The sequence below is a fragment of the Larimichthys crocea genome, chromosome XIX, assembly GCF_000972845.2.
Source record: "Larimichthys crocea isolate SSNF chromosome XIX, L_crocea_2.0, whole genome shotgun sequence".
Taxonomy (NCBI): domain Eukaryota; kingdom Metazoa; phylum Chordata; class Actinopteri; family Sciaenidae; genus Larimichthys; species Larimichthys crocea.
The window spans coordinates 10,862,666-10,887,010 of NC_040029.1; the positions used below are offsets into that span (position 1 = coordinate 10,862,666).

The window sequence follows — 24,345 nt, forward strand, 5'->3', positions numbered from 1 at the left end:
TCTGGTTGTAGTTTGGGTGGAGTCCTCTAACGCCCATGCTGTTTCCCTCCTCCAGATGAAGCTGCTCAACCTGTACATCAAGAGAGCCCAGACCTCCACCAGCAACAGCAGCAGCTCCTCCGACATCTCCTCCTACTAACTCCCACAGCACGCGCTTAGCTTCCACCGTCTTCCATCAGCCACCAGGATCACGATTATCTCGAGGGTCTTTGTAGGACCAAAAACTTCACTATGATTCCCATTTCATCCCTTCAGCCGCTGACAAAGCTGACGTCATCTCGTGGAGCTCATGCTGTCATGGCTCCAGATTCTGGACCACCTTCTTCTCATCTTTGAAGCAAATGTTTGGGAAGTCAGCTGATCCTGGCAGCTAAGACGTTTGTTAAAGAACCAGGCCCCTCCACCTGAACGTCATGTTCTTCCTCCTCTTTCACACTAGAGTCATGAGCCTTAAAACTTTAAGTGATCGTAGAACCCATTGATTAGAGGCTGCGTGCCTGAAACCAAGATCTCCTCTTCCTCCTCTTCTTCCTCGCTCCTCATTTCACCATCCACACCGTCGTCTTTCAGTCTGTATCTGAGGCCCTCCTGGAAAATCTTTGTGAACGTTATACTAGCATGGAGGCCGTCTTGTTAAACTTCCAGCAGACCTGAGGTGAGTTTGGTGGAAGAAGAAGAAGAAGGTCCTTCCTCTCTGTACTGGAGGAAACCTGTGGCTATCAGTGTTTTTGTTCATTTGAGTAATCCACTTCTTTGAACATTGTTTTGCTTTGACACATCAAACCTTATTGTATATTGAATGTAACGAGCTTCACAGGATGTTTCTCCCTCCTGAACCACTGCCTCATCGTACCTGTTGGCTCAATCTTAGGCGGTGGAATGGTTTCCAGTTTGAACATGAACGTTGGATGAATTTCAAAAAGGCTGAACTCCAGGGTCCATCTGAAGAGAATCATGAGCTTTGAATCAGAAGTTTGACACCTGGATGAGGAAAACGACAGAGCACTGTTTCTTTCTGTTGTTGCACTCGTTCATATCCTAACGATGGAAATGTGAAGTTCATGTTGGTTTACGTTGAAGGATCATTTGGCTGGCCAATGATGTGAAGACAAAAAGTGTGAAATACCAGCAGAAGAATTCAGTGTTGATATTTAACCAGTTTTTTTAGGCGTGAAGAAGAAAAACGATGAACGAGTTCTGTGTGACGCGCTGGTTCAGCTCCCGTTTTTATGAAGTTTGTCAACATAAAAAGGAATATATATTCAAATCTTTATGATTCTGTCTGAAACTGAAGCCAGCAGCTGAATGATCTTTATATTTGAATCACGTCTGGATACAGATCGCTGAGTTCAGTCTGACATGCAGAGAGAGACGTCGTCTTACAATGGGACCAAATGTATTTTCATCAGTCAGGCAGATCTGTATTTAGTTTGTGTTACGTTGAATTCTTTGAAATGGGAAATGAACCTGCTGAGTGTTACACAGACCTCGTTTGTCACCTCTATATGAATATATATATTTAAAACCATGCAGTGGATTTTTAATCGACTTCATTGACTGAACGTTAGAAAAGTTACTGAGCTGAGAAAAAGAAGCATTCTGATGATTTTAGTAAAGAAACCACTGAGGCCGCCTGCTGCAGCCCGGCCTGTCCGAACTGTCAAGACTACTACAATACTGAAATATATGTTTGTATGTTATGTTACACGACACAGGAACCTGAAGGTGAAATAGCATCAGTATTTGAATTCCTGGCGGTTTCGTTGGCAGTGAGCTCGTTGTCATCAGTGTGTTTGGTTTTAAAGAGAAGCTTCGAGCTGTTCTAAATTTGAATGTAAGTCACTTTGAGACTTGGACCTTTTAAAATGTGAAAAGAAAAAAGAAATGGGCCTAAATCTGACGCAGAGGTCGACAATCTGAATGACGGCGTGCTACTAAAAGCTGATCGATGGATGGTGAAGTGGCAGCGTGACAGGAAGTCTGAGACATTAGCAATAAACACTGTAACCTTCCATCGTGTTCCTGAGACTCGCTGTCACCGTACAGTGTCTTTTTTTAATTCAGTATATTCTAATGAAATGTTACTGCTGCTTATGAGAACACTAACACACGCTCCCAATAACTCTGAAAGGTTACAAACTGACCTCTGACCTGCCTCAACTTACCTAGTGCTAAACTCCGCCCGTGTGGCGCACCAGGGAAGTTCAAACAAGCGCTACAGAGGAGGTTCACGTTAGCTTAGCTTAGCATAAAGACTGGAAGCAGAGGGAAACTGTTAGCCTGTTTACTGATCATGATTTAAAAACAGCAGAGGGCTGCATGGACCAGGCTAACGCTCCCCCCCGCTTCCAGTCTTTATGCTAAGCTAAGCTAAATGAGCTGTCAGTCCTTTAATGTGACGCAGGATGCTGTTAGTGAAGGTGTCAGGCCTTATCCGAGCTACACACACACACACACACACACACACACACACACACACACACACACACACACACACACACACACACTCTCTCTCTCTGTTGGACTGTTTCATTGTGGCTCCAGAAGCGGTGCAGTCCTCTGCGTGTGATCCAGACTCCAGCTTCTGAACTACACCTGCATGCCTGCTCCTCGGCAGTCGTAGGATATTTCCGGCCTGTCAAATGTAGTTTGACAAAAAAAGTCCAAACTAGAAATGAGATCTGAAGTGGTCTTTTGGTTTCCTGCTGGTGCCTTTGGTGAGGATCTCCTGTACTAACACTACACACACTGCTGCAGAGAGTAACGTGCTGTACATACGCGCTCACCATGCATGGCTCCTGTTTTTATCAGCTGACTACTTTCACGCTCTCCAATATTTATGTTTTATTTCCGTGTATGACTGTATATATTTCCATGTTTGGTTCTTCCACCTGTGATAGACTTTCAGAACTTGAAATAAACTATCAGACTTCTACTCTGCCGTCTTTGTCACTTATTCATCCTGATGTTTGTCCTCCAAGTTTAAAAGTATCATTTTTACTCAAACACTGCAGTCTTCTGTTCTGGGACATGTAACTAAATACTAAACACATGTACTGCAGTACACTGGTACTTTTCTTGAGTATTTCTAGTTGACTTTGTGTGTTCTCCTCTTCATACCTCAGATTTTTACATCAGACGTGATGAAATGATGAAACCTGAGTGATTTCACTCTGAACTTCTCTGATGATTTAAAGAATAGTTTACTCTGCTATAGTTTACATCTCACATTGAAGACATGATGATCAACATTTCACCAGACTTAATGAAGTACCGTTGCTGTCCCGTCCCATCATCCCTTTGCAGGGCCTGGCCCCGCAGGTTTGGACCCTTTAACTGTGTGTGTGTTCAGTGTTTGCTCTGATGGAGCACAGCCACCTCTGCATGGGTCTGTGAAACTACAGACGTGAACTCCATCTCCCATGAGCACTTGCACGTACGCGCACAGGTGTACTCTGTTTGGCGTGCTCGTGCACGCTGGGTGAACCTTTGTTCGTCCACGTGACAGTGACACGTTCGTGACGAGCTGCAAATGAAGTTTTCTGTCCGTGAACGGTGAGCCCGAGGTAAATGTGCAGTTTGAAGCACGGTTTGAGTTTTATTCGAGTTTTATTTGAGTTTTTATTCGAGTTTTATTCGAGTTTTATTTGAGTTTTTATTTGAGTTTTTATTCGAGTTTTCTTTGAGTTTTATTCGAGTTTTCTTTGAGTTTTCTTTGAGTTTTCTTTGAGTTTTCTTTGAGTTTTATTTGAGTTTTATTTGAGTTTTATTTGAGTTTTTCTTTGAGTTTTATTTGAGTTTTTATTTGAGTTTTCTTTGAGTTTTCTTTGAGTTTTCTTTGAGTTTTTATTTGAGTTTTCTTTGAGTTTTTATTTGAGTTTTCCTGGAGTGAAGCTGTCTGTAGTTGAGGGCGGACAGCAGGTGGCGCTCTAACACTGTGCTGCTGCAGCTCCATGGTTACTGTCACTAATTTGAGCTCGTGTGTTGGTTAATTTGAATGTTTGTGTCTCGTGACTCACCTGCTCTTCATCTCATAGAAATCAAACGCACCCATTGCTCAGGGACACTCCGGCAGTCTGCCGTGGAGCTCGAACCTGTGACTGCTGCAGGACGAGGCCGTGATGAGATCCACAGACCGCTCAGCTCGGCTCGGCTCGGCTCGGCTCAGGCAGGTACAGGTGATCAGCAGCTCTGCGCCGTCTCTACGTTATTCTAATGTTCTCTGAATGTTCTCAAACATGCGAACAAAAACATAACATAATATGTTAATATAAAAAATATTTTTTATCTTTATTCTATAAATTAAATTAAATTCATTCTAGTTTCAGTCTAATTAACAAACAAAGAATGTTTCACATCAAATAATTCAGAGAACTCAAATCATCAAATAACTATTAAAAGAATTCATTTGTTTCGTCCAGCTGATTTTATTTTGAAATAATGAAGAATCATTTTGTTTGATTTAAAATCATGTGACGTCATATTTTAAATAACAATCAGAGAAAATGTGATCACATTATTTCCTGTTAAAGTTTCATCTCAGATCATTTTCTGAGGTTTTTAGGAAGCTTTTAAAATCTGTCTGTGATCCCGATTTTTTATTTCTAATAATCAGATTCAGTGTTTTCTTCTCTGAATAGTTTGTGTCACGTTTATTTAACGTTACATCTGAAACCATCAGAGAATCTTTTTTATTCACAGAAATAAATAAAGATTTAATTCTTTTATTTTTTCTACATCACTGAAAATCAAAATGAGGGAACCAGTGATGGTTTAACAATGACGTACAATTATTCCAATATGAGCAAAATTCTTGTTTTGCTGTTGGAGCTGCTCCAGGTGGAGTGTAGTCCAGCGGTGGCCAAGCTAGGGGCCGGGCCCCTCTGAAGGGTCCCCACATAAATCTGACGGGTCGTACATTTGTTTCAGTTATTTTATTTTTAACCTAAAGTTTAATGTATTTGATCATTTGAACAACACTGGATTCATCTGATGTAGTTAATCTAAACGTGTATGTGTATAATATATTTATTTATTTATTCATTGATTGATTTATTGATTTATTTTTCCACCTGTCAAGCCACAGTATGAGCGTATGACTGTATGATGAGATGAGGTGGTGTTTGCGGTCGGGTGTGTTTGTCGTACACGCTCCTCTCCACACTGTATAAATCTTTAAACATCTCTTGGATCGCTGGCTCCTAATGGGGCGTTTGATTCGTGGATCAGAGCGGGGCGTGGGGACGGTGGCCGCGTGTCGTCGCAGAGGCCTGCCTGTTTCATCAGTATGCACACGTTGTTGTAAATTAATTTCATTAAAGGGCCTCTGTTTGCAGCCCTCCTCCTCCTGTACTGCACCTCCACCCGCTCAGCTCCGCCTGTTTAAAAGCCCTCATAGTGTATGATTAGCGCGCATTTCCCCAACCTGGCTGGGAGTGGCGGCTAGGTCGGGAGGTCGCGCAAATGAAAGAGAACAACTTCATTGTGAGATGACTGGCCCATAAATCATCGGCCGTTTTCTATAAATCACGGCAGATGGCAGGGAGCGAGCCGAGGCTCATGGGAGCTGGTTGCAGCCCCTGTGCATGATGGGAAGGGCCGGGCTTAGCGTGGAGGCTGGCAGAAGCGCGGGGTCACTTCCAGTTTGCGAATGCGGAAAGACGTGAGGTGTGGTGGAGGCGGGCCAGAGGCCCGGCCGGTGCTCTCCCCTCCCCCCGTCCATGCAGCTTGGCTCCGGGCTCACCTGATGAGATTCAGACCCCGGAGGTCCACGCACGGCACCTCTCCACGCTGCCCCCCATTTAACAGGTCTAATCTGCCTGCTTAATATGGAGACAACTTCATCCCCCCGTCCCCGAGCTGCGCTCAGACCTGTCAGGTTGACACTAAATGTCCGCCCAGGAGGGGAGATCTGCCAGGCCGACTCACGCCTTCATTATTCATCATGATTATTTAACAGAGCAGGATTCTGCACTGCGGAGAGCTCTGTGGATCCTGGAAACGCTTCATGTGTGAGCGCCGCTGCGACTGCCTCAACTCTGTCTCCAGGTCCAAAACCACAGGACTCCCAATCTCATCACACAGAGAGGAGATCAGTGCTGAACACAGCAGAGTGTGTTCAATGTATCTGATTACTTTCTTCTTATTAATCCTGAATTCATAAAATCGAAGTCTGAAGAGAGAAACTCGTTCCCTTGTTGTTCCACTCGCTGTCAGTAGAGGGCGCTCTGACAGTAACAGAGTCAGAGCATCTTTACCTGTTAACAGGAACTTCCTGTGGAGGTTGGGTCATGGGAGCGTGGACGTTTGTCTCGTGGTCACTTCATGGATGAAGCTTGTGTTCAGTGTCCAGCTCCAGACGATGGAGACAGTCTCCACATAAAGCTGTGAGCAGACCTGAGGGTGTGATTTTTAAAATGTATTGATTCATTTCTTTCTTTGCTTTGCTGAATTCTCACAGAGTTTAAAGCAGACGTTCTGCTCGTGCTCGCTTCAGCATCTTTGGAAACTTTCTGCACGTGAATCGATGATGACACTGAGCGCTGCGTGTCTGCACGGAGTTTTCTTCATGAGTTTTTCAGATACGTGATGGTGAGTTCAAAGTCACGTGATGATGAGTTCAAAGTCACGTGATGGTGAGTTCAAAGTCACGTGATGGTGAGTTCAAAGTCACGTGATGAGGAGTTCAAAGTCACGTGATGGTGAGTTCAAAGTCACGTGATGGTGAGTTCAAAAGTCACGTGACGATGAGTTCAAGTCACGTGACGACGAGTTTCAAAGTCACGTGACGAGGAGTGAGTTCAAAGTCACGTGATGAGGAGTTCAAAGTCACGTGATGAGGAGTTCAAAGTCACGTGATGAGGAGTTCAAAGTCACGTGATGAGAGTTCAAAGTCACGTGAGAGGAGTTTCAAAGTCACGTGATGGTGAGTTCAAAGTCACGTGATGGACTCGTGTTAATACGTGTGTCAGTGTCTGAAGCCTCTGTGCTGTCTGGGTTTGAAGTTCAGAGAAACACTCTGCTGTGAATCGGGTTATTCCTCCACGCTGCACTTGAAAGCAGCACAGCCCCATTAGCCGTGCCCTCTTTCTTTTTCCTCTGTCTTTATTTCTTTCCGTCAGTTGGCTCCCAACCAGAAGCTCAAACCCGCAAACAACTTTTTCCTCAGCTCTGATGCTTCGAGAGTCGTCTGTGTTCGACTTGAGGGTCTTCGTCAGACGCTGGTACTGAACACAGAGGCGACGAGCAGAGTGAGCAAACCTTTGGTAACCTGCAGCAGACAAATATCATTTCAAAGTGCATCGCATGCTTTTCTGACGCTTTGATGAAAGTGCTGCGAAAAATGTTCAAATAAAAAGTTTGAAGACGCCGAGCGTCACACGATCAAGACCCTGTGCTCCAGCTGAAAGCTCCGGAGCTTTAAATGGAAGCCGAGAGCTCCTGAAGAGCTGCAACATTAAATTTTTTATTATTATTTATTATTATTTATTATTATATTATTATTGATAAAGTCAGATTTCATGTCCTGCAAAAACTTTTCCTGGAAAATAATCCAGGAAAAATGTTTTTTAATTAAAGTTTTTAAATTTGTAATTACAGTTTTATTTTATTTTACGTTTTATTTTGATTTGGATCAAATATTTCTGCTTCATAAAACTTTGATTTCAAGCTGCGGCGTGAGACTTGAATGTTCTGGTTCTGTGACGGCGACACTCTCCTACAGATGGATGGACTTCATATGAAAATATCATTCTTATTTAATTAAAGATATTTTCAGAGATGGACTCAAACCCTTAAAGCAACAAAGTTTTAGACATCAGGGTTTTGATTGGCTCGGTGACAGCTGCGTGTCATGTGACGGCGTGTCATCACATCATAGGAGTATCTGCGAGGGGGGGCAAGGGCACGGGGAGCTTTTCAAGGTGGACTCTGTCTAACAAGCTGAGGCCGGGCCTCTGTCAAAGCCACCAAACGCAGCATTAATGCAAATTATGGTCTGATAATTGAATAACTTTGCCGGCTTGATCTGTCCTTTTTATTCCAATTATCATCAGGCAGGGGGTTACGTTCCATCATCAGGAAATAAACACCATCCATCATCCTTGGCATGATTAGCCGCTGACAGGCCGAGCTACGCTCTGCATAAATGGACTGTAATGGAGCTGGAGAGGAGAGCCGGATTGTTTTCGAACTTTGGCTTCATGTCGGGTTATTAACCGTGCTGATAATCACAGCAAGGCTTCTTTTATGTTCAGGAGAGGCGTCGTGGTTCGCAGCCAGCGAGGAGAGCCATTTCTTAAAGGATTACGTCAGGGGGACTGACTCAAGCTCAAAACTCCGAGCCAAGACATGCAACCAGGGCCTGTTAAGTCTTTCCAGCTAAAAAAAAGGCTGGAGGGTGCCAGAGCCGTACACGGAGCTGGCACCGGCCGCTGCCTCCGCGTCAGGGCCTCCCTCTTAATTGCAGTGGAAAATGATGCTGCATTTCCCGCCTGTTGAAGCAGCGAGTAAAGAAAACAAGCGGCAGCAGAAAGAAAAGGTGGAGCAGGAGTAATCAGGCTGTGGAGGCTTCCTGGCACGGCGCGGGCTGATTCTCACCGAGGGGAGAAAAACATTAACGAACTTAAATCAGCGTTGCATCAGGTGGTGAATGTTTCATGTTGTCTGTATCGCCCTGCAGCACACACACAAAAAGACTTTCTGAACAAGGTGTATCAACTTTCTTACAAGTCTGTGAGCAGAGCATCAGCTATTTATGATTCCTGCTTAAAATGTACACACACTTCACAGCTCTGTTTTCACAGGCTATGAAATAATAGCGTTCAGTCCCGGTGGTGGAGGGGGAGGGGGTTAAACATTGAGACACAGTGAGCAGCCGGCCTCTCCACACAGAGCTGCTTTGTTCTGCCTTTCGCTCTCCGGCTTTGAAACAGCGCGGAGATGAACTCCCCTCCAGGAGAACGTGTTTTCTCGGCCTCGCCACGGCGGGATGCCATCCTCAGAAAGCACCTTTCTTGTCAAAGCGCACGCCGCCGCTCCACCGCTGACCTCTTGTGCCAGATCAAACATGGCTGCACTTCAGGTTCAGGTGTTCTGCAGGGTGCAGGGAGGGTGGAGGGAGGGTGGAGGTTTGCGTTAGCAGCGGAGCTGTTACGGCCTCTCGTGTGAACGTCGATGTTTAAAGCTTCATTTGGAAACAGAAACTGTTCAAACGACGTCTTCATCGCTCATTCTTCTACCGTACTTTCATTTTGTACTCGAGTATTTCTACTCTTTAATCAGACGATGGTCGGAGTATTGAATGTTGTACTCGTCTGTATCCAACGCTGGAGTCACCGCCTGCTTTACATATTTAGTAAAACTTAATTAAAAATCTATAAAAATATAAAAAATATAAAGGTGGGATGAAAATAATCCTTTCAAAGTGAATTCAGAACAGACGTATTTCATGTTTCAGCTTTATGTTTTGAATTTGAAGCCGTCAGTCGTCTGAGCCTGCTCACAGTTTGAAGTGTTTCCAGTCTGATCCATGAGGAGAACTTTAGAAAGCCCGTTTGTGTTTCTGTGCGTTCTCATCAGAATACGCCAGCCGTCAGCAGACACCTGCTGGATGACACCTGGACCGTCCCGGCATACGTTTAGCGCCGCCAATCCTCCGAGAAGCTGGACTGGGTGATGAGGAGGAGGAGAGGGCAGAGCGACGGGAGGTTTTAATGAGGACCTCCATCCTCAAACCTCCAGAGAGCGGAGACCTGGAGGACCCAGCGAAGCAGCGAGGTGGTGGCGCTGACCTCCCTCAGCTGCTGCTGCGATCCATGACTCCCAGAAACCCTGACACCCGTTCAGCTGGAGAGTTTTAACAGGCTGCCTCCCTCCTCTTCCTCTGCCTCCTCTTCTTCCTCTTCAGTCCTGATTGAACTGAAACTTTTGTTGGGTTTGTTGACTGATGGAGTCACAGAACTGCGTGATGTTCTTCTTTGAGACGTGTTTACGACCTTCAAAAAACCAAAAACATCAGTCACAAAAAATCTAACACTCTTAATCCTGCATAACTTTAAGCCTTAATATAATGTGAACAGGTGAGTTGTATATAAATTCACCCTCAGTACAGTTGTCATGAACGGGGAAATTAGCTACAGAGACCAAAACAGTTTTTTGTACCAGGCTGTAAACATGTTTATTTCTGCTGTGAAGTTGGACATTTGGACATGGGGACTTATGGAGACTGACTCACTTCTGGAGCCAGCCTCAGGTGGACGTTAGAGGAACTGCAGGTTGTGGCAGGTCATCCTAAAATCCTTGATTATCCCTCTTAGATTCAAACATCTGAAAATCATTATAAATCATACTTTGTCTTTTATGTTATCAGTGTTTATTTTGTCCAGGAGCTCCAGGTCCCTGCATGAAATGTAAATGAGTGTCTCCTCGTTAAGGTGTGTGTGTGTGTGTGTGTGTGTGTGTGTGTGTGTGTGCTCACAGATAATGACCACCACAATGGTTTTTTTAAGCTCCGTGTTGTTGTTGTTGGTTTTTCCCGTGATGAGCCGTTAATATCACAAAGTCCCTCCAACAGATGGCATGTTGTTGGAAAGCAGATGTTATTTTGCATAGGAACATATCATGAATATGCATGCTGTATTAGTTCATGACACTGAAGGCCTCGCTGATGATTGGCCGGCTCTGCGCTCCTCACTCAGCCTCTTATTGTTTCGTTGGTGCAGTACATGTAATCTTTGACTGGTTGCGTGTTGCTTTGCGAGCTCGTCTGAGGTCAAAGATGAGAGTTAAATGAAGATTGTGAAGGATTTCCTCACTGACACTAAAGATGTGACCAAGGTTTCTTGTGGTGTGCACAGAGATGTGCCATCAGGTCAAAGGTCCGTGTGTGTGTTGGTCAGATAAATGAGCAGGGAGGATCGAAGAGCTAACACGAGTTCAGTACCGTGAGTCCGAGTACGTCACGAGCTCTCACAACCCAAACCGCTCACTTCATGTCACAGATCGTACCAACCCATAACACATGATGGTGGTGTTCAGTGTCCATCGAACCAACCAGAGTCAAACTGACATCCATCACCAACACATGCAGAAAGCACTGATACTTACTATTCATCCTGTAACGCAGGCACCAGCTACGATGGACAGTAGACGAAATATTCATGCTGATGTAATGCCATGTAAAATTGAAGGTATTTTTAAGGTGGAAATGTGGAAATAATACATGTTCTCATTGATTAATCTGCAGATTATTTTATTCCTTGATCAGTTTTAATCTATAAAAACTGAAAAATGACGAGCTCGCAGAGTCACGTTGTGGAGGATCCAGAACAGTCGGATCCTAAAGTTGAATCACGGTTTAGACGTGTGACGAGTGAGAAGAGTGAAAGTCTTGTTAAAGGAGCATGCCGCTGTGTTTGTCCTTCCAGACTTCATCGCAGCGTTGACCTCCATTTGTGAGGATGAAGATTATTCAGAGGGTCTTAGTTAATATTAAGCAGCCGTTGACACGGAGGCCCCGGCGCTCGCTCTCGATGGGGAGGTGGCCCTATTGAAATGAGAGCCCAGCCTTAATAATACATTTGTCCCGGGGGAGGCCACACATGTAAAAAAATGATCCTGACAGGTCACACTCATCGTCTCAAACAGTTTGAGTCCATTCCTGCTGAGAAATGTTTTAGACAGAAGTCTGTGGACAGCTGAACATGCTCTTCATATGACAGTGTATCATGTGACCTCCGGATGTCGAACCTGCTGCAGGGATTTGATCACAGTCAACACCAAACCTCTGAAAGTCTTCACTCGTCCATTCTGGGGACTTAAAGTTTGAGTCCTGGACTTGTGGAACTGTAAAACTGATCCATGTTTTCACTTCAGCTATAACCTGTTTGCCTTTTAAAAGTTCATGTGGAGCGCTGCAGCTGTAGGAGCGCCACCCTTTTCTCCCCGCAGAGCTGTGGACTTTAACTTGTACAGTTAAGTGTTGGTGTGCGTACAGACGCTCGCTCTGCACCGTCTCTGATGACGATCGTCTGCAGGCAGAGACAAATGGAGACAGACAGACTCCTCAACTGCCCGTCTGACCAGAAGCTTCTGAAATTGATTCATAAATTAATATCGTCTTGCAGCTTCAGCAGGCGGAGGCTGAACTCTGGAGGGGATTTACATATGGCTCTAATAGAAACGAATGAGGCATCAGTGAGTGCAGAGCACTATCCATCATCTGCACTGACACCGGCAGCAGGAGGAGGGATCCAGCCTCGTTAGACTGTCACATGTGTGATAATAACGCCGTAATGCAGAGCTCTGCCGATGTGATGTGGTGTCATCAGGAAGAGGGAGGTGGAGGTCAGAGCCCAGTCTCCTTCACGTCAGAGCGCGTCTGCCGCTTCCATTGTCACAGCTGTAATTGAGCCACGTTGGCCCAGTCGTCACTTTCCATATCGTCACAGTGAAGCTTTCTGCGGCGGCGACTCGGCATCTGACCGCACAGAACGCCCAGCAGTGGCGGCGCTTGTGGTGGTGGGTGGTGTCGATGGTGGCTCAGGCTACAGAAGAAGAACTGTGGACAAACGGCAGACCCGATCCAGTTCACTGACTTGTCTTTTTATTTTGGGTGAACATCAAAGTTGGGAAGCGAACCCATGACATGAATTTGTCTGTTTGTCTGCAGGCATTTCAGGTCAGCTGTAAGTTCCCATCAGCTTTTAATCTAACACCTATGTGAGAGGACGGAGTGTGTGAGCAGTGTGTTACCTCCATGGAGTGTGTGAGCAGTGTGTTACCTCCACGGAGTGTGTGAGCAGTGTGTTACCTCCATGGAGTGTGTGAGCAGTGTGTGAGCAGTGTGTGAGCAGTGCGTTACCTCCATGGAGTGTTGTGTCATAACACGACAGGTCACGGAATGAATCATGAAGAATATTTCAGCCTTTTACAGGAAGATTAAAAAAACTTATCTCTGAAAACAACTAGTCTCAAGATTAAGTTTGACTCTTTATTGTGTGTGTGTGTGTGTGCGTGTGTGTGTGCAGAGTGTTTTAAAGACCTCGTCGCTCATAAAGACTCTCTCTAAGTCGGAGCCCCGAGAGATGGCGGAGAATGCAGCGCTCGCTGTAAAACACATTCCTCGCCGCCCCGCGATCACTTCAGCTCGTTAAACCGCCGCCGACCTCGAGCGCTGATTGGAGAAGACTTGATCAGCCCTTCATTAATTCCACGTTCCTCCTGACGTCTGGTTTTCCTGTGGATCTTCTGTGAAGTTATGGTTTACTGACAGGAAGCTGCAACATTTCTCATGATTCTACATATTGTCTGTTTGTCTTCGTGTGATTTAACAAAAACACAGACTGCTGCATTTACATGATCTCAGAGTCTGTTCTAGGATGGTTTCTATCAGAGATCACAGGATATGACGCGCACGTGAACGATGTCTTTCTGTGAAGTGAACACAGTCTCGTAGAAATGAGGGAAATGATCCATCAGCTCTCTGCTGACATGTCTGATGGATCTGTGTCTGTTTCTGCACGGACCTCCAACCTTTAGAGCACGATCATGAGGTCATAAACGTACCACACATCATTTACACAGATTTCTGAACACATCTGTTTCTGTAAAACTGTCTGAAGCCGGCGAGGTGTCGAGTGGAGCTGCACTGTCTAACCGCAGTATGAATGAACTGACTCGTATCTGCTGAAAATGTTGATTCAGAACCATCGACTGAAATCTGTTCTTACACTTATAATCCATGAACTTATTGGCACTGAAATGCATCTTTCATTCATCGACAAATGCAGGTGCAGATAATGCACGATCTTTGCCCGTCTTATCTCCCCCTCTTGTTCGGGGCCTTCTTGGATTTCACAGCCCGGGGCTGTTTTCTCTCCCACTGCATCTCTGAGAGAATCAGGGATTCCAGTGGCAAAAGCAATCACAAACTCCAGATCAAACGTATCCTCGGCTGAATTCCCTGACAGACTAAAATCATTTGTTCCTCTCGCTGACGCTCAGCGCTGCGTCCCCGGAACCTCTCGCTGCTCTCAGCTGCTTTGTTTTATGTGGTTTCAGCAGCCGCGTCCTCTGGGCCGCTCTGTCAGAGCTGATATTGAAGTACACCCAGGCTGACTGCAGCAGCAGCAGCCGCTCTGCTCGCGTCGTCTGGCCTTTTCCCCTCCTGTTAGCGTCCTTTTTCATCAGAATTTACATTATGTCACGCCCGCTCTTGCCGGCGAGGTAAGACGAGGTCAGGGGAAGTTATTTCAAAGAAAGAGGTAACGTCTTAAGAACGCGTGCCGCCTCGGTCTGACATTGAACAAGAAAGGTTTGAGGAAAGTGCGATGTCGGCAGAGGCTGCAGGAACACGGCTTCAAAGACAAAAGTTTTATTGTTGAATTATTGAAGCGATCAACACTCCTCCTACAGGAAGCAATCAGGGGACGCACTGATGAATAATCATATTTACTCAGTTACAACATGAAGCAGCTCATGGTGGAGAACAAACCACAGAGTATGACAGCAGTCTGCATGTGCAGGCAGCGCTCATACGTACGTACAGTAACAGTGACAATAAGATGATCTTTTCTTGATTTGTCGATTGTTTGTTTGGTCTTTTTAAAAGTGAGAAATGAGAAAATTGTCGACAGCTCGAGATGATTTCTTGTTTTGTTCTCGCCTGACGATGACTTCTCGGTGAAGCCGTGTCGGGAGGCGTTTGGGGTGAAACATGAGTTAATTTTCTATCAACAGTCAGCGTTGACTTTATTTTTCCAGGATCATTCCCAAGTAATTCATAACCTTCACAAACCCTAATTTATCCAGCAGGTAGAGCCAAAGAACGTCCCGATAACAGGAGTGTAAAATCTCTCCGTTGGGTTTTTAACGACATTTTAAAGAGACAATCTGGACCGAAGAAAAACTGAATAAAAATCTGTATGAAGGACAACACAAACAGTATCTGTTTAAAAAAATCAATGTCAATTTTGTATTTCTTAAAAATGTACAAATGATATTTACATTTAGTTTCATAATGTACAAAAGAAAAACGTTTGATTCTCTCTGCCACGACACGACAGACTCATCAATGCACGGCTTCATGATTCAGTCACAAATCAAATCTCTGAGACGTCACAGTTAATCTCAGCAGCAATGCAGCAATCAAATAATGGCTCACTGAGGACGGTGACTGTAAACTGGAAATGCTGTGATGGTACGACTTGATACAGATTCAGTTCATCTCACGTAATTTACAGTGTGAAACAAGTTGGTGGTGACGGTACATTCCAAATATGTAGGAATCAGATCGTTACCTGGTTGCATTTATACACTTTTAGATGTAATCATATGCACAGCATGCATATGTTTTGGCTGAGCCAGGCACTTAGTAAACTGATCTTACTGCAGCCCTGTACAACAACTGAAAGAATTCTGTTGTTCACGTCAGATTTACTACCCAAGGCAAAAAAAACAAAAATATGGCTTTTCAAAAAGATAGAAAATGGCCATAATTAAATAATTAACATTTTAGACTGTACAAGAGTCACACTGCAGAGCGTTTGGCACACAGTCACATCACTTTTAAGAGGGTTGAGTGTTTATTGTGCATCAGGAGTCCAAAAAGTCTGCAAAGACGTTTCCGTCGGTGGACAGTTTGCCACAACGTGCGGCTAAGACATCAGGTTGAGGAACTTGCTCTCTTCTGCCAGAGCAGTCAGTAACGAGCTCATGTCCCCGATGGCCATGTTCCCCGTCGCCACCGGCACAGAGGGCAACGTGACGGAGTTCCTGGGCGTCGTCAGGCGAGAGGAACTCTGGGACAAGCTCTGGAGCAGACCTGGACTCAAAGTTCCCGACATGAGGCTGGAGTGATCCCCGTCGTCCAGCATGATATCAAAGTCTATCTGCGCCTGCTCCAGCGCTGCATTGCAGTCCACAGTCCTGGACGCTTGGTTATTGCCTGAACTGGGAGACACTGCATCGATTTCAAAAGGAGGCACAGTCACCACGGGAGAAACATGATGGTCCAAGGTCCCGTTGGGCTCAAACACTTGAATCTGCCCTGTGTAGTACACGGCATTGTCATCAGAGCTGTCACTGCAATGAAGAGTGACCTCCAGGTTAGCGTTACTGGGGTGCCTTGTTTGCTGCATCACCTTTGGCCCTGAAGGGTGCCTGTTTAGAGATTTAGGTACTGTTGGTGGTCTTGGTTGGAGGTGGCTCTGATTCCCAGTTTGCATGTTACAGTTCTGCTGATCTGAAATCATGACTGGTCCATCACAGTCCTCAATTTTAACCTGCACAGGCTGAAATCCAGCATCGGCAATGTGCATGCCAACAATCTCCATATCAACGGGCTCCTGTTTGCACGTGGGGCTGAGCATGCTACCGCTGACTGCTGCTGTGTTATTACAAGCTGGATACGTGCTGTTACCATTCGTGTCATAGGGGCTGATGCCTCCGTTGAACCTGTACTGAGAACTAATTCCGTCATTGAGATTGGACGACTGCTGGAATCTCTGCTGCTGGAAACAGTTTGCTCCTGGTTCAGGATTCAGCTTCTTGCATATCTGCTGCGTGCTGTTAACAAGGTTTTGAATCATCTGCTGGTTAGAGTTGTTGTGAAAAGATCCAAAGTTCTGGTTTTGCTGGAGGACAGCCAGGTTCCCTCGGACCTGTAGTTTGGAGTAGTGCTGGCTGGCTTCCATGGGTCCCAAAGAGACGTTGTTGGCCTTACTGTCCCTCGGTGAAGATGGGCACATCTGTCGTTGCTGCCCTGGACTCATGCTGGACGTGGCCAGAACCTGACTGGGCAAGTTCATTTCAGTATTCACCACGGCCATCCGTCTCTGATAGCGTGACTGCTGCTGGAGATTGGGGGTTCCTTGGAAATCTTGATTGATTGACACTCTGTTAGTGCTTAGGTCAGGCAGCATCAGGTCTTCCTCAGGGATGTCGCCTGCCATCATGTCCATTGTAACATTCTCTGAAATGCTGGGCGGTCGCAGGCTGTACGGGTGGCGGTAGGGACTACCATTCTGTCGCGGGCAGCCTTGCTGGGATAAATGTTGCCTATCTGCTGCAGGAGGTGGATGGGGCTGCATGCTCACGCCTCCACTCAGCGTGCCCATGCTGTTGTAGCGCTGCATTTGTTGCTGGCTGGAATAATCTAGAGCCACTCGTCTCACTGGGTCACTGGCTCTGCGGGGGATGTTAGCCGGGACCTCATGGGGCATCAGACTCCGCGTGGTGTAACTGCTGTACTGTCTGGAAGGTACTTTGTTGGTGGTGGAGGTTTCTTGGGAGTCACTGTACAGGGCTGTGTGGGTCTTAAACATTCGGTCCATATATGGAAGAGGTGTAGGCGGTGCACCTCCAGTAGCAGCAGCATATTTCGCCTTGAGGTGGTAGTGCTGGGCCGGGGTCAGGCTGAGGGGGCTGGGTAAGCCCCTTCCTCCGTACCCTCCTGCTCCTCCGTTGTTTCCTCCACACTGGCTGGCCTGACTGGAACGGCGTGAGATGTCGGCAGAGATGGGGTCGTAGGAGTCGGCAGAGCTGACGTTGCTGGGGCGGTTGGCACCGAACTGCGAGGCCTGGCTTGAGCGCCGACTGGAGTAGCAAGGCGATATGCCTGAGGAGCGGCGGCTGAGGGTGTAAACTGAGCTCAGGGTGCTGGAGGTGCTGTCACGGCGCTCGGAAAGGTTTTCCAGCAGCGTTGTTTTGCCAGAGCTCAGATCACCCAAGCCGGAACCAGGGAAGGACATCGGACCACCACCCATTGGACTCTCCAGGAGGGACCCTGTGAACAGACAGACAAACATGTTAGACAGTCTTCAGTCTCAGCACGCTGTTTTGATCTAACCATCATCATCATCTGCTTTTCTCTCCACTCACCACTCGCTGGTATGGGTGGGAGCTTGGTGCCGAGGACCGGGGGTGTTGTGCTGCTGGCCCACCGACACGAGTCCCTCACTGTCTTCAGCTTCTCCTTCTTCAGGTGCTCTAGGCGCTGGCTGGTGCAAAACTGCTTTCGGAAGTGGAGACCCACCACCGCCACCCCACCGCTGGAATCTTCACAGCCCAAGGACTCCACGAAGGGCAGGTCGTCCAGGGTGCTGAGGTCCCCCAGGCTTCCCCCGCTGTGCGCCGCCATTTCTACTCCACTGTCATTGTTGGTGGCACTGCCAAGTGGTGATGGTTCGCTGCTACATGATGACTGACCGCCAGGGCTGGACTGATACATCTAACGGAGGGATGGAAAGAGCAAGAGGGGGGTTAGAGAGTGGTGGAGGAAATGTAGAAACAGAGAGGCAGAAAAGACACGACTGTCCTCAAAAAGAGTTTTTCTTAGCAGAACAAAAGTGGAACAGTGGTTAACATGGCACGCAGAACAGTGAATCATTGAATCTTTTATCCTCCCCCAGCTTAATTGTAAATAATGAGTGTTTTTTGGGATGGGTGAAGAGGTGGGGGTGCACCACAGATTACAGACTGTCTTAGTCTGTCTGTGAATTAGAAATGGGCAGGATGAAAGGCTGCTTGGGCCCGAGCCAGAGCACCAGGCCAATCATCACAAGATGTGATCACGTTTCTTTTTCCAAAGACTCAACTCTGAGTTTGGAGGAACGTTCTGAACATTTAGGTGAGTGAGAGAGAGAGAAGCTGGTTTTAAACCAACCTGAGTGCTCTGAGCTTAAAGCATTGTTCTGATCTGAACAAACAGATTTACTTCTTCAGGTATAAATGGAAGTCAGTTTGTTCGATCTGCTTCAACATCCACAGTGTAACTCTTACATCTCTCTCTCTGAATGAACCCTGACCAGCCTCTCTTCCTTCAGACTTTAATGTATTCGCTGTCTTGATCACAGCTTGATAGCTGGCTCTGTGAGCAGAGCGTCAAAATCAAGTCCCAGTGTTTGAATATTAATCCTGCAGCAGCTTTTATCATGTTCAGGCTCTGACGTGTGTGATGAACTGTTAACTGACACCTTTAAACACGAGTCAGAGGAACTGACTTCCCTGACAAACGTCTTACATTTGAGGACAGTAACTCACCTACTTTTGTATCAGGAGCACCTAGTTTGTGAAACACTGCTGCCAGATCCCAGCAGTGTTTCCTCCTTTAGTTTTTTTATCGGTCATGATCTCATTTTGAATCAAGCGTTGAAAGATGGCGTGAGATGGTGAAATATAGAATAACAAACCACAGGTGAGCTCACCTTAGCAAGGTCTGTCCATGAGGAGAGTCAGAAAGGGAGAGACGAAGAGAAGCAGCAAGCAGAGGAAGGTTAGGATAAAGAGGCGAGCTGGACGACAACAAGATTTATTAACAAGACTGTAGCTGTGAGACTAACAGGCCGTGAAGTGCAGTTAGTATGGAGACATGCAAACGATCCCGGTCTTACCACAGAGGTTTCCGTCTTGATGGATTTGACGTGCAGGTAGTCGTCCATGCCTCTGGGGGAGCTGCTGTCTGATATCTTATCCTCCCTCTGGATCCTTTCTCTGTTCCCCGTCTCGTTCTCGCCGTTCTCCCTGGGCGCTGGCGGCCTCGGCGGCAGGTCGCTGCGCTGCTTCTTGGTGACGTGGGCCTCCGGGCCGTGGACCGTCTTCACGTGCTTCCTGAGAGAGCTGGGATCCGTGTAGCGCTTCGTACAGCCGGGGATCTTACAAACGTACGGTTTCTACGGATACAAAGACATAAACACGCTGATTAAAGACACGGAGAACATCTGTGTTTGGTAGCAGACGTAATGCACGCCACGACTGCAGAACAAAACTTAACCTGACTTATAAAAAAAAAAGTCGCCTCTTTGGTGCAAACTTCGTCATTTTGCTGTGAAAGGCGACAGCTGTGCCACAACCTGCAGTTGCCAATCCTCTGACGTCCACCTGAGGCTGGCTCCAGAAGTGAGTCAGTCTCCATAAGTCCCCATGTCCAAATGTCCAACTTCACAGCAGAAATAAACATGTTTACAGCCTGGTACAAAAAACAGTTTTGGTCTCTGTAGCTAATTTCCCCGTTCATGACAACTGTACTGAGGGTGAATTTATATACAACTCACCTGTTCACATTATATTAAGGCTTAAAGTTATGCAGGATTAAGAGCGGGGACGCTTTGATTGACAGGTGGGCGGCTTGTTTGAGCGTGCTCGGATCAGATCTGTCATTTTATTGGTAGTTTTGTTTTTATTTCATTGAGTTATGTTTGGTCTGCATACAGTGAATGCTGGCGTACAGGTGTGTGTGTGTGTGTGTGTGTGTGTGTGTGTGTGTGTGTGTGTGTGTGTGTGTGTGTGTGTGTGTGTGTGTGAATTCCCTCTCTGCAGTCCCACTGATGGATAAGCGGTGAGCTCTCTGAAACGCTGCCAGGTTTCATTTTCTATTCGCCGTCTGCAGGTGGTCCCACTCGGCAGGGCGGTGGGGGAGGCGGCGAGCATGATTCGCCCTAATGCATTGTGGGCCGTCGTGCTCATTATGTCTACAGCTCATTATTTACTCACAAACGTCTGCAGGTCTGCAGAGGGGTAGTAAAGCAACACAAACACAGCGTCCACACCTGTACGGAGGTGGGAAGCAGGAGGGGGATCACACTCGACTACAAACACACAAAGGAAGCACATGTGGGCCACAGAGGAAGTCCACTGTGTCACTGTGTGCCGCGTTTCAGGTTTCAGCTCTGAGAGAATTTCTTATGGATCTCTCTATAAGGGAGTCTGTGTGAAGTCTGAGGGGTGAAGTCTCGCGTACCTCGTTGGAGTGTGTCCGGTTCTGGTGTTTGGCTCGGTCCGAGGCGTTGGAGAAGGCTTTGTTGCATCCTTCGTGCTCGCAGACGTACGGTTTCTCGCCAGTGTGCGAGCGCAGATGAGTCTTGAGATTCTCCAGACGGGAGTAGGCCTTAGCACAGCCCTCGAACTGCAGACGAGCAAAGGAAAGAGGAAGCGTCGGCATGTTAGAATCTTTTAAATAACGACGAGGCAGCAGCTGGAAGATGAATGTATTTATATAATGTGCGATGAGTAGAAGAAGAAAGAAATCTTCAATCCTGCCATCCCAGGGGTGTGTGTCTGTGTGTGTTTTACCCACAGTATCTGTGTGTGTGTGTGTCTGTGTGTGTGTGTGTGTGCGCGTGTGTGTGTGTGCGTGCAGAAACGTGTACGGTTGGCGGTGTTTAGAGAGTGAGCTGCCGCCCTCCGGGGGCCCGTCGGGGGCCCGTGGGGGCGCCGAGGCCATCCGTTACCCACCGTGCACTTGTGTGGTTTCTCCCCTGTGTGTCGGCGCATGTGAACCACCAGCATGTACTGAGCTTTGAAGGGCTTCTGCTCCCGCGAACAGTCCTCCCAGCGGCACACAAACTCCTTCTTCTCTCCGTGGATGTGGTCATTATTGATGTGCTGTGGGACACACACACACACACACACACACACACACACACAGATGAGTGGTTTTCTGGAGAGACTTGTCCACTAAGAGGCTCTCATGTTGTTCTCGGTAGGATTTTTCTGTAGGAATCCATCTTCTGAGTGTAAACCTCAGAGGAAGCACAGAGAAGTCTTCCAGTCGCGCTAATTAACGCTCGCTCTGTCGCACACAGTCGTTAAGTTTAATGTGAAGAGCTCCGATTTTTGGTTTGTAATATTATTTTGTTGTAATATTTTTATTGTAATATTATTTTGTTGTAATATTTTTATTGTAATATTATTTTATGAAATGTCTATATGTTTTTTTCTGTCTGATGATGTAAAGAATTATCAGCGTTACATGTTCATAACTTCATGCAGCATCAGTTTAATTTTCAGCGCTCAGGTGAGCCTTTCAGGACAAAAACATTTTAGCAGAATATTTTCACCACCAGCTCGATGAATTATAGATTTCTATTGACCAAATCATTGCTGGCGATTAATCTGATCTTTCTTTGGTAAAACAGGAACTTTCACTTTGTCTTTTAATAATAAAACTGAACTTCCTTCAGTGTAATCATTTGGAAACAGAGTGAACATGAACCTCTGATGTTCGATCTCACAGGAGTGACATGCTGGAACTATTTTCTTTTACAAATAACCCTCCGCCCAGCACGTGTGTGCTTCTCCAGCTGGATGGTGGATGCAGACACAGGAACAACTCTGTTCTCTGCATTGTGCATCAGGAGGAACCCGAGCTGCGTCTGAAGAAGGATTCTTCCATGTTTGTCCTTAAATTTAAAGAGGAGCAGTGGAGCTCTGCCAGCAAGAGGACAGGAAGTAACGGGGTTTATGGGAAATGTGCTCTTGATTTGGAGCAAACAAAAGCAGCGTAACAATGCTGCTGCAATTATCTGACCACAGTCTCATTTGTTGACAGGGATCACATCAAAGCATCAGAGCCCCGTCCACAATCAAACACGCATGTCTCAGAACGCCACACAGAGCAGCTCCCACAGCCTGTGAGGTGACGGCGAGGTGGAGAGCCTCACTAATCCTCACCACGCCTCGCTGCATGTGAGGAATGCTTAAGACCTTTTAACCAAGACGCTGCTCGCTGTGACGGGGGGGCGATGATGGTTTGGAGGTCAGAGAAACTCCAAACATGCGTCTGCAAGAATTCAAAGTTTCCTTGTAACAGATGAAGAATAAAAACCCGTAGAAAGCTGCGATGTGATCATATGAAACTGTAAAACATCTCGTGTATGTCACCTGATGAAGTTTCTGATCTGCTCACTAAAAGCAGCCTCGTCTGTATTTACAAGCTGCTCATGCTCGGCTGTGTCCGGTCCGATCGTGCTGTGTAGTTTCACGTGTGGATGTGCGTCTGCTTTCACACACTCACATGGACCAGCTGCTCCTGCGTGTCGTACTCCTTGCTGCAGCCCTCCCAGTGGCAGTTGGTCTCGTAGACGGCCTCGGGCTCCTGCTTACAGTCGTCCCGGTCCACGTCGTCCTTCAGGTCCAGCAGGCTGCCGTGATGGTTCTGTGGATCAAACCAAAGTCTGACACTTGGATATTTTCTAAATATATTTTGGATCGACTTTCTCGCAGTCGGGTGTGTTTGCAGCGAGCACATGTGGAAGAGTTTACTGGCTGCAGTGCAGCTGTGTGTTCATGTTTTACCTGATATGAACAGCAGAGACAGTAAATTACAGATGTGCACACACACACCATCATGCTTCACTCAAGTTAAAGAGGCTGGAATCAGATTTGTTTTGACAACCTCGACCACAAACACACACACACACACACACACACACACACACACACACACACACACACACACACACACACACACACACACACACGAGACTTCTGTTTACAACTGCTGCTTCTCTTCTAATTAGACGGCGTGAACGTTAACGAAGCAAACAGTCTGATCTTTGTGTTTGTGTTTCAGAGAGTGTGATCACACTTCTTCAACAGGTGGGAACTAACTAAAGCTGAGCCTGAGTCTAACCTTAGACCTGATCTAAACCTCAAACAGCCCTTTGAAGACAAGATGCTAAAGATTTTCATGACATCCACAAACGTCCTCACGATGTCTCTGAACAAAAAAAAATCTCACTTTGCAAAAGTGTCCCAGCTTTCCGAGGACATTTTTTTTTTTTACTGAAGGCTTCTCATTTTCCAGAAATATTTCCACCTTTAAAAGATCTTCTTACTTTTTAAAAACAAGTTTCCTTATCTGCAAAAATGTTTAAAAAATCAATTTGACTTTGCGTCTTTATTTTAAAACGTCCCATACTGTGACTTTAGCCTCCATGCCGTCAGTTGAAGGTGATCATTTCCACGCTGCGCTCACACACTTTAACTCACATTTAAAACGTTCTCGCGCTCGCTGTGTAAAACTCACATTATCCTCACAGACAGTCGTATGAGAGCACACGTGCATGTGCAAGACAGAAACTGACACACAGCTCGTCCCACCCGGCTTCCTGTACGCCTCCACCAACACAAAGACACACACACACACACCTACACACACACAACGTGCTGACTGCAGCATGTTTGTCTCTGCCCCACGCACGCTATCTTCATCAATTCTGGTGGCCCCAAGACGACTGCGCGCACTGCCGTCCCCATGCATCAAGCCCAAACCTGCCTCGCTATCGGAGAGGAGCCGCAAATTTGTCAAAAGAAAGAGAAAAAGGCTCCTCAGATGACAATAAAGCCCGGCCAATATTTCATGAAAATGAAGTGCTCTGGCACAGTTTACAGTGGCCAGGGAGTGGAGAGAGGAGGGGAGCCGGAGCGACCAAACGAATGGATGCAAAGCTCTTATCGAGGAGTTTTTCTTTATCTGAGACGCCTTTTACAAGGGGGTCACGGGAGGCTGCGGCCCCCCGGGGGCTCAGGATCCACGTCAGGAGGGACAAACACGAGGTCATCGGG

At 46.5% G+C, this 24,345-nt stretch overlaps 2 protein-coding genes and 1 long non-coding RNA gene across 17 annotated transcripts in view; 2 read left to right on the forward strand and 1 right to left on the reverse strand.

The window, feature by feature from the left end:
* LOC104931308 (CLIP-associating protein 1-B-like) overlaps positions 1–2,935 on the forward strand; it is a 31,642-nt gene extending 28,707 nt beyond the window's left edge. For all 15 annotated transcript variants that reach the window (XM_027291387.1, XM_027291388.1, XM_027291389.1 and 12 more), the window contains one exon: positions 56–2,935. In XM_027291387.1, the coding sequence (XP_027147188.1) occupies positions 56–139 (84 nt within the window). In that variant the 3' untranslated portion in view covers positions 140–2,935. The remainder of the gene's footprint in view (positions 1–55) is intronic.
* A 524-nt stretch (positions 2,936–3,459) lies between these two features.
* Positions 3,460–22,772, forward strand: LOC113748281 (uncharacterized). Its single transcript, XR_003464220.1, has 3 exons — positions 3,460–3,566; positions 4,038–4,172; positions 22,328–22,772. It is a non-coding gene; the product is annotated as an uncharacterized LOC113748281 (long non-coding RNA).
* LOC104931307 (zinc finger protein GLI2) overlaps positions 15,049–24,345 on the reverse strand; it is a 58,785-nt gene continuing 49,488 nt past the window's right edge. The window contains exons 9-14 of the mRNA XM_027291403.1: positions 22,793–22,933; positions 21,232–21,381; positions 20,738–20,902; positions 19,392–19,670; positions 17,881–18,229; positions 15,049–17,785 (exon numbers count right to left, since the gene is read on the reverse strand). Of these exons, the coding sequence (XP_027147204.1) occupies positions 15,657–17,785; positions 17,881–18,229; positions 19,392–19,670; positions 20,738–20,902; positions 21,232–21,381; positions 22,793–22,933 (3,213 nt within the window). The 3' untranslated portion in view covers positions 15,049–15,656. The remainder of the gene's footprint in view (positions 17,786–17,880; positions 18,230–19,391; positions 19,671–20,737; positions 20,903–21,231; positions 21,382–22,792; positions 22,934–24,345) is intronic.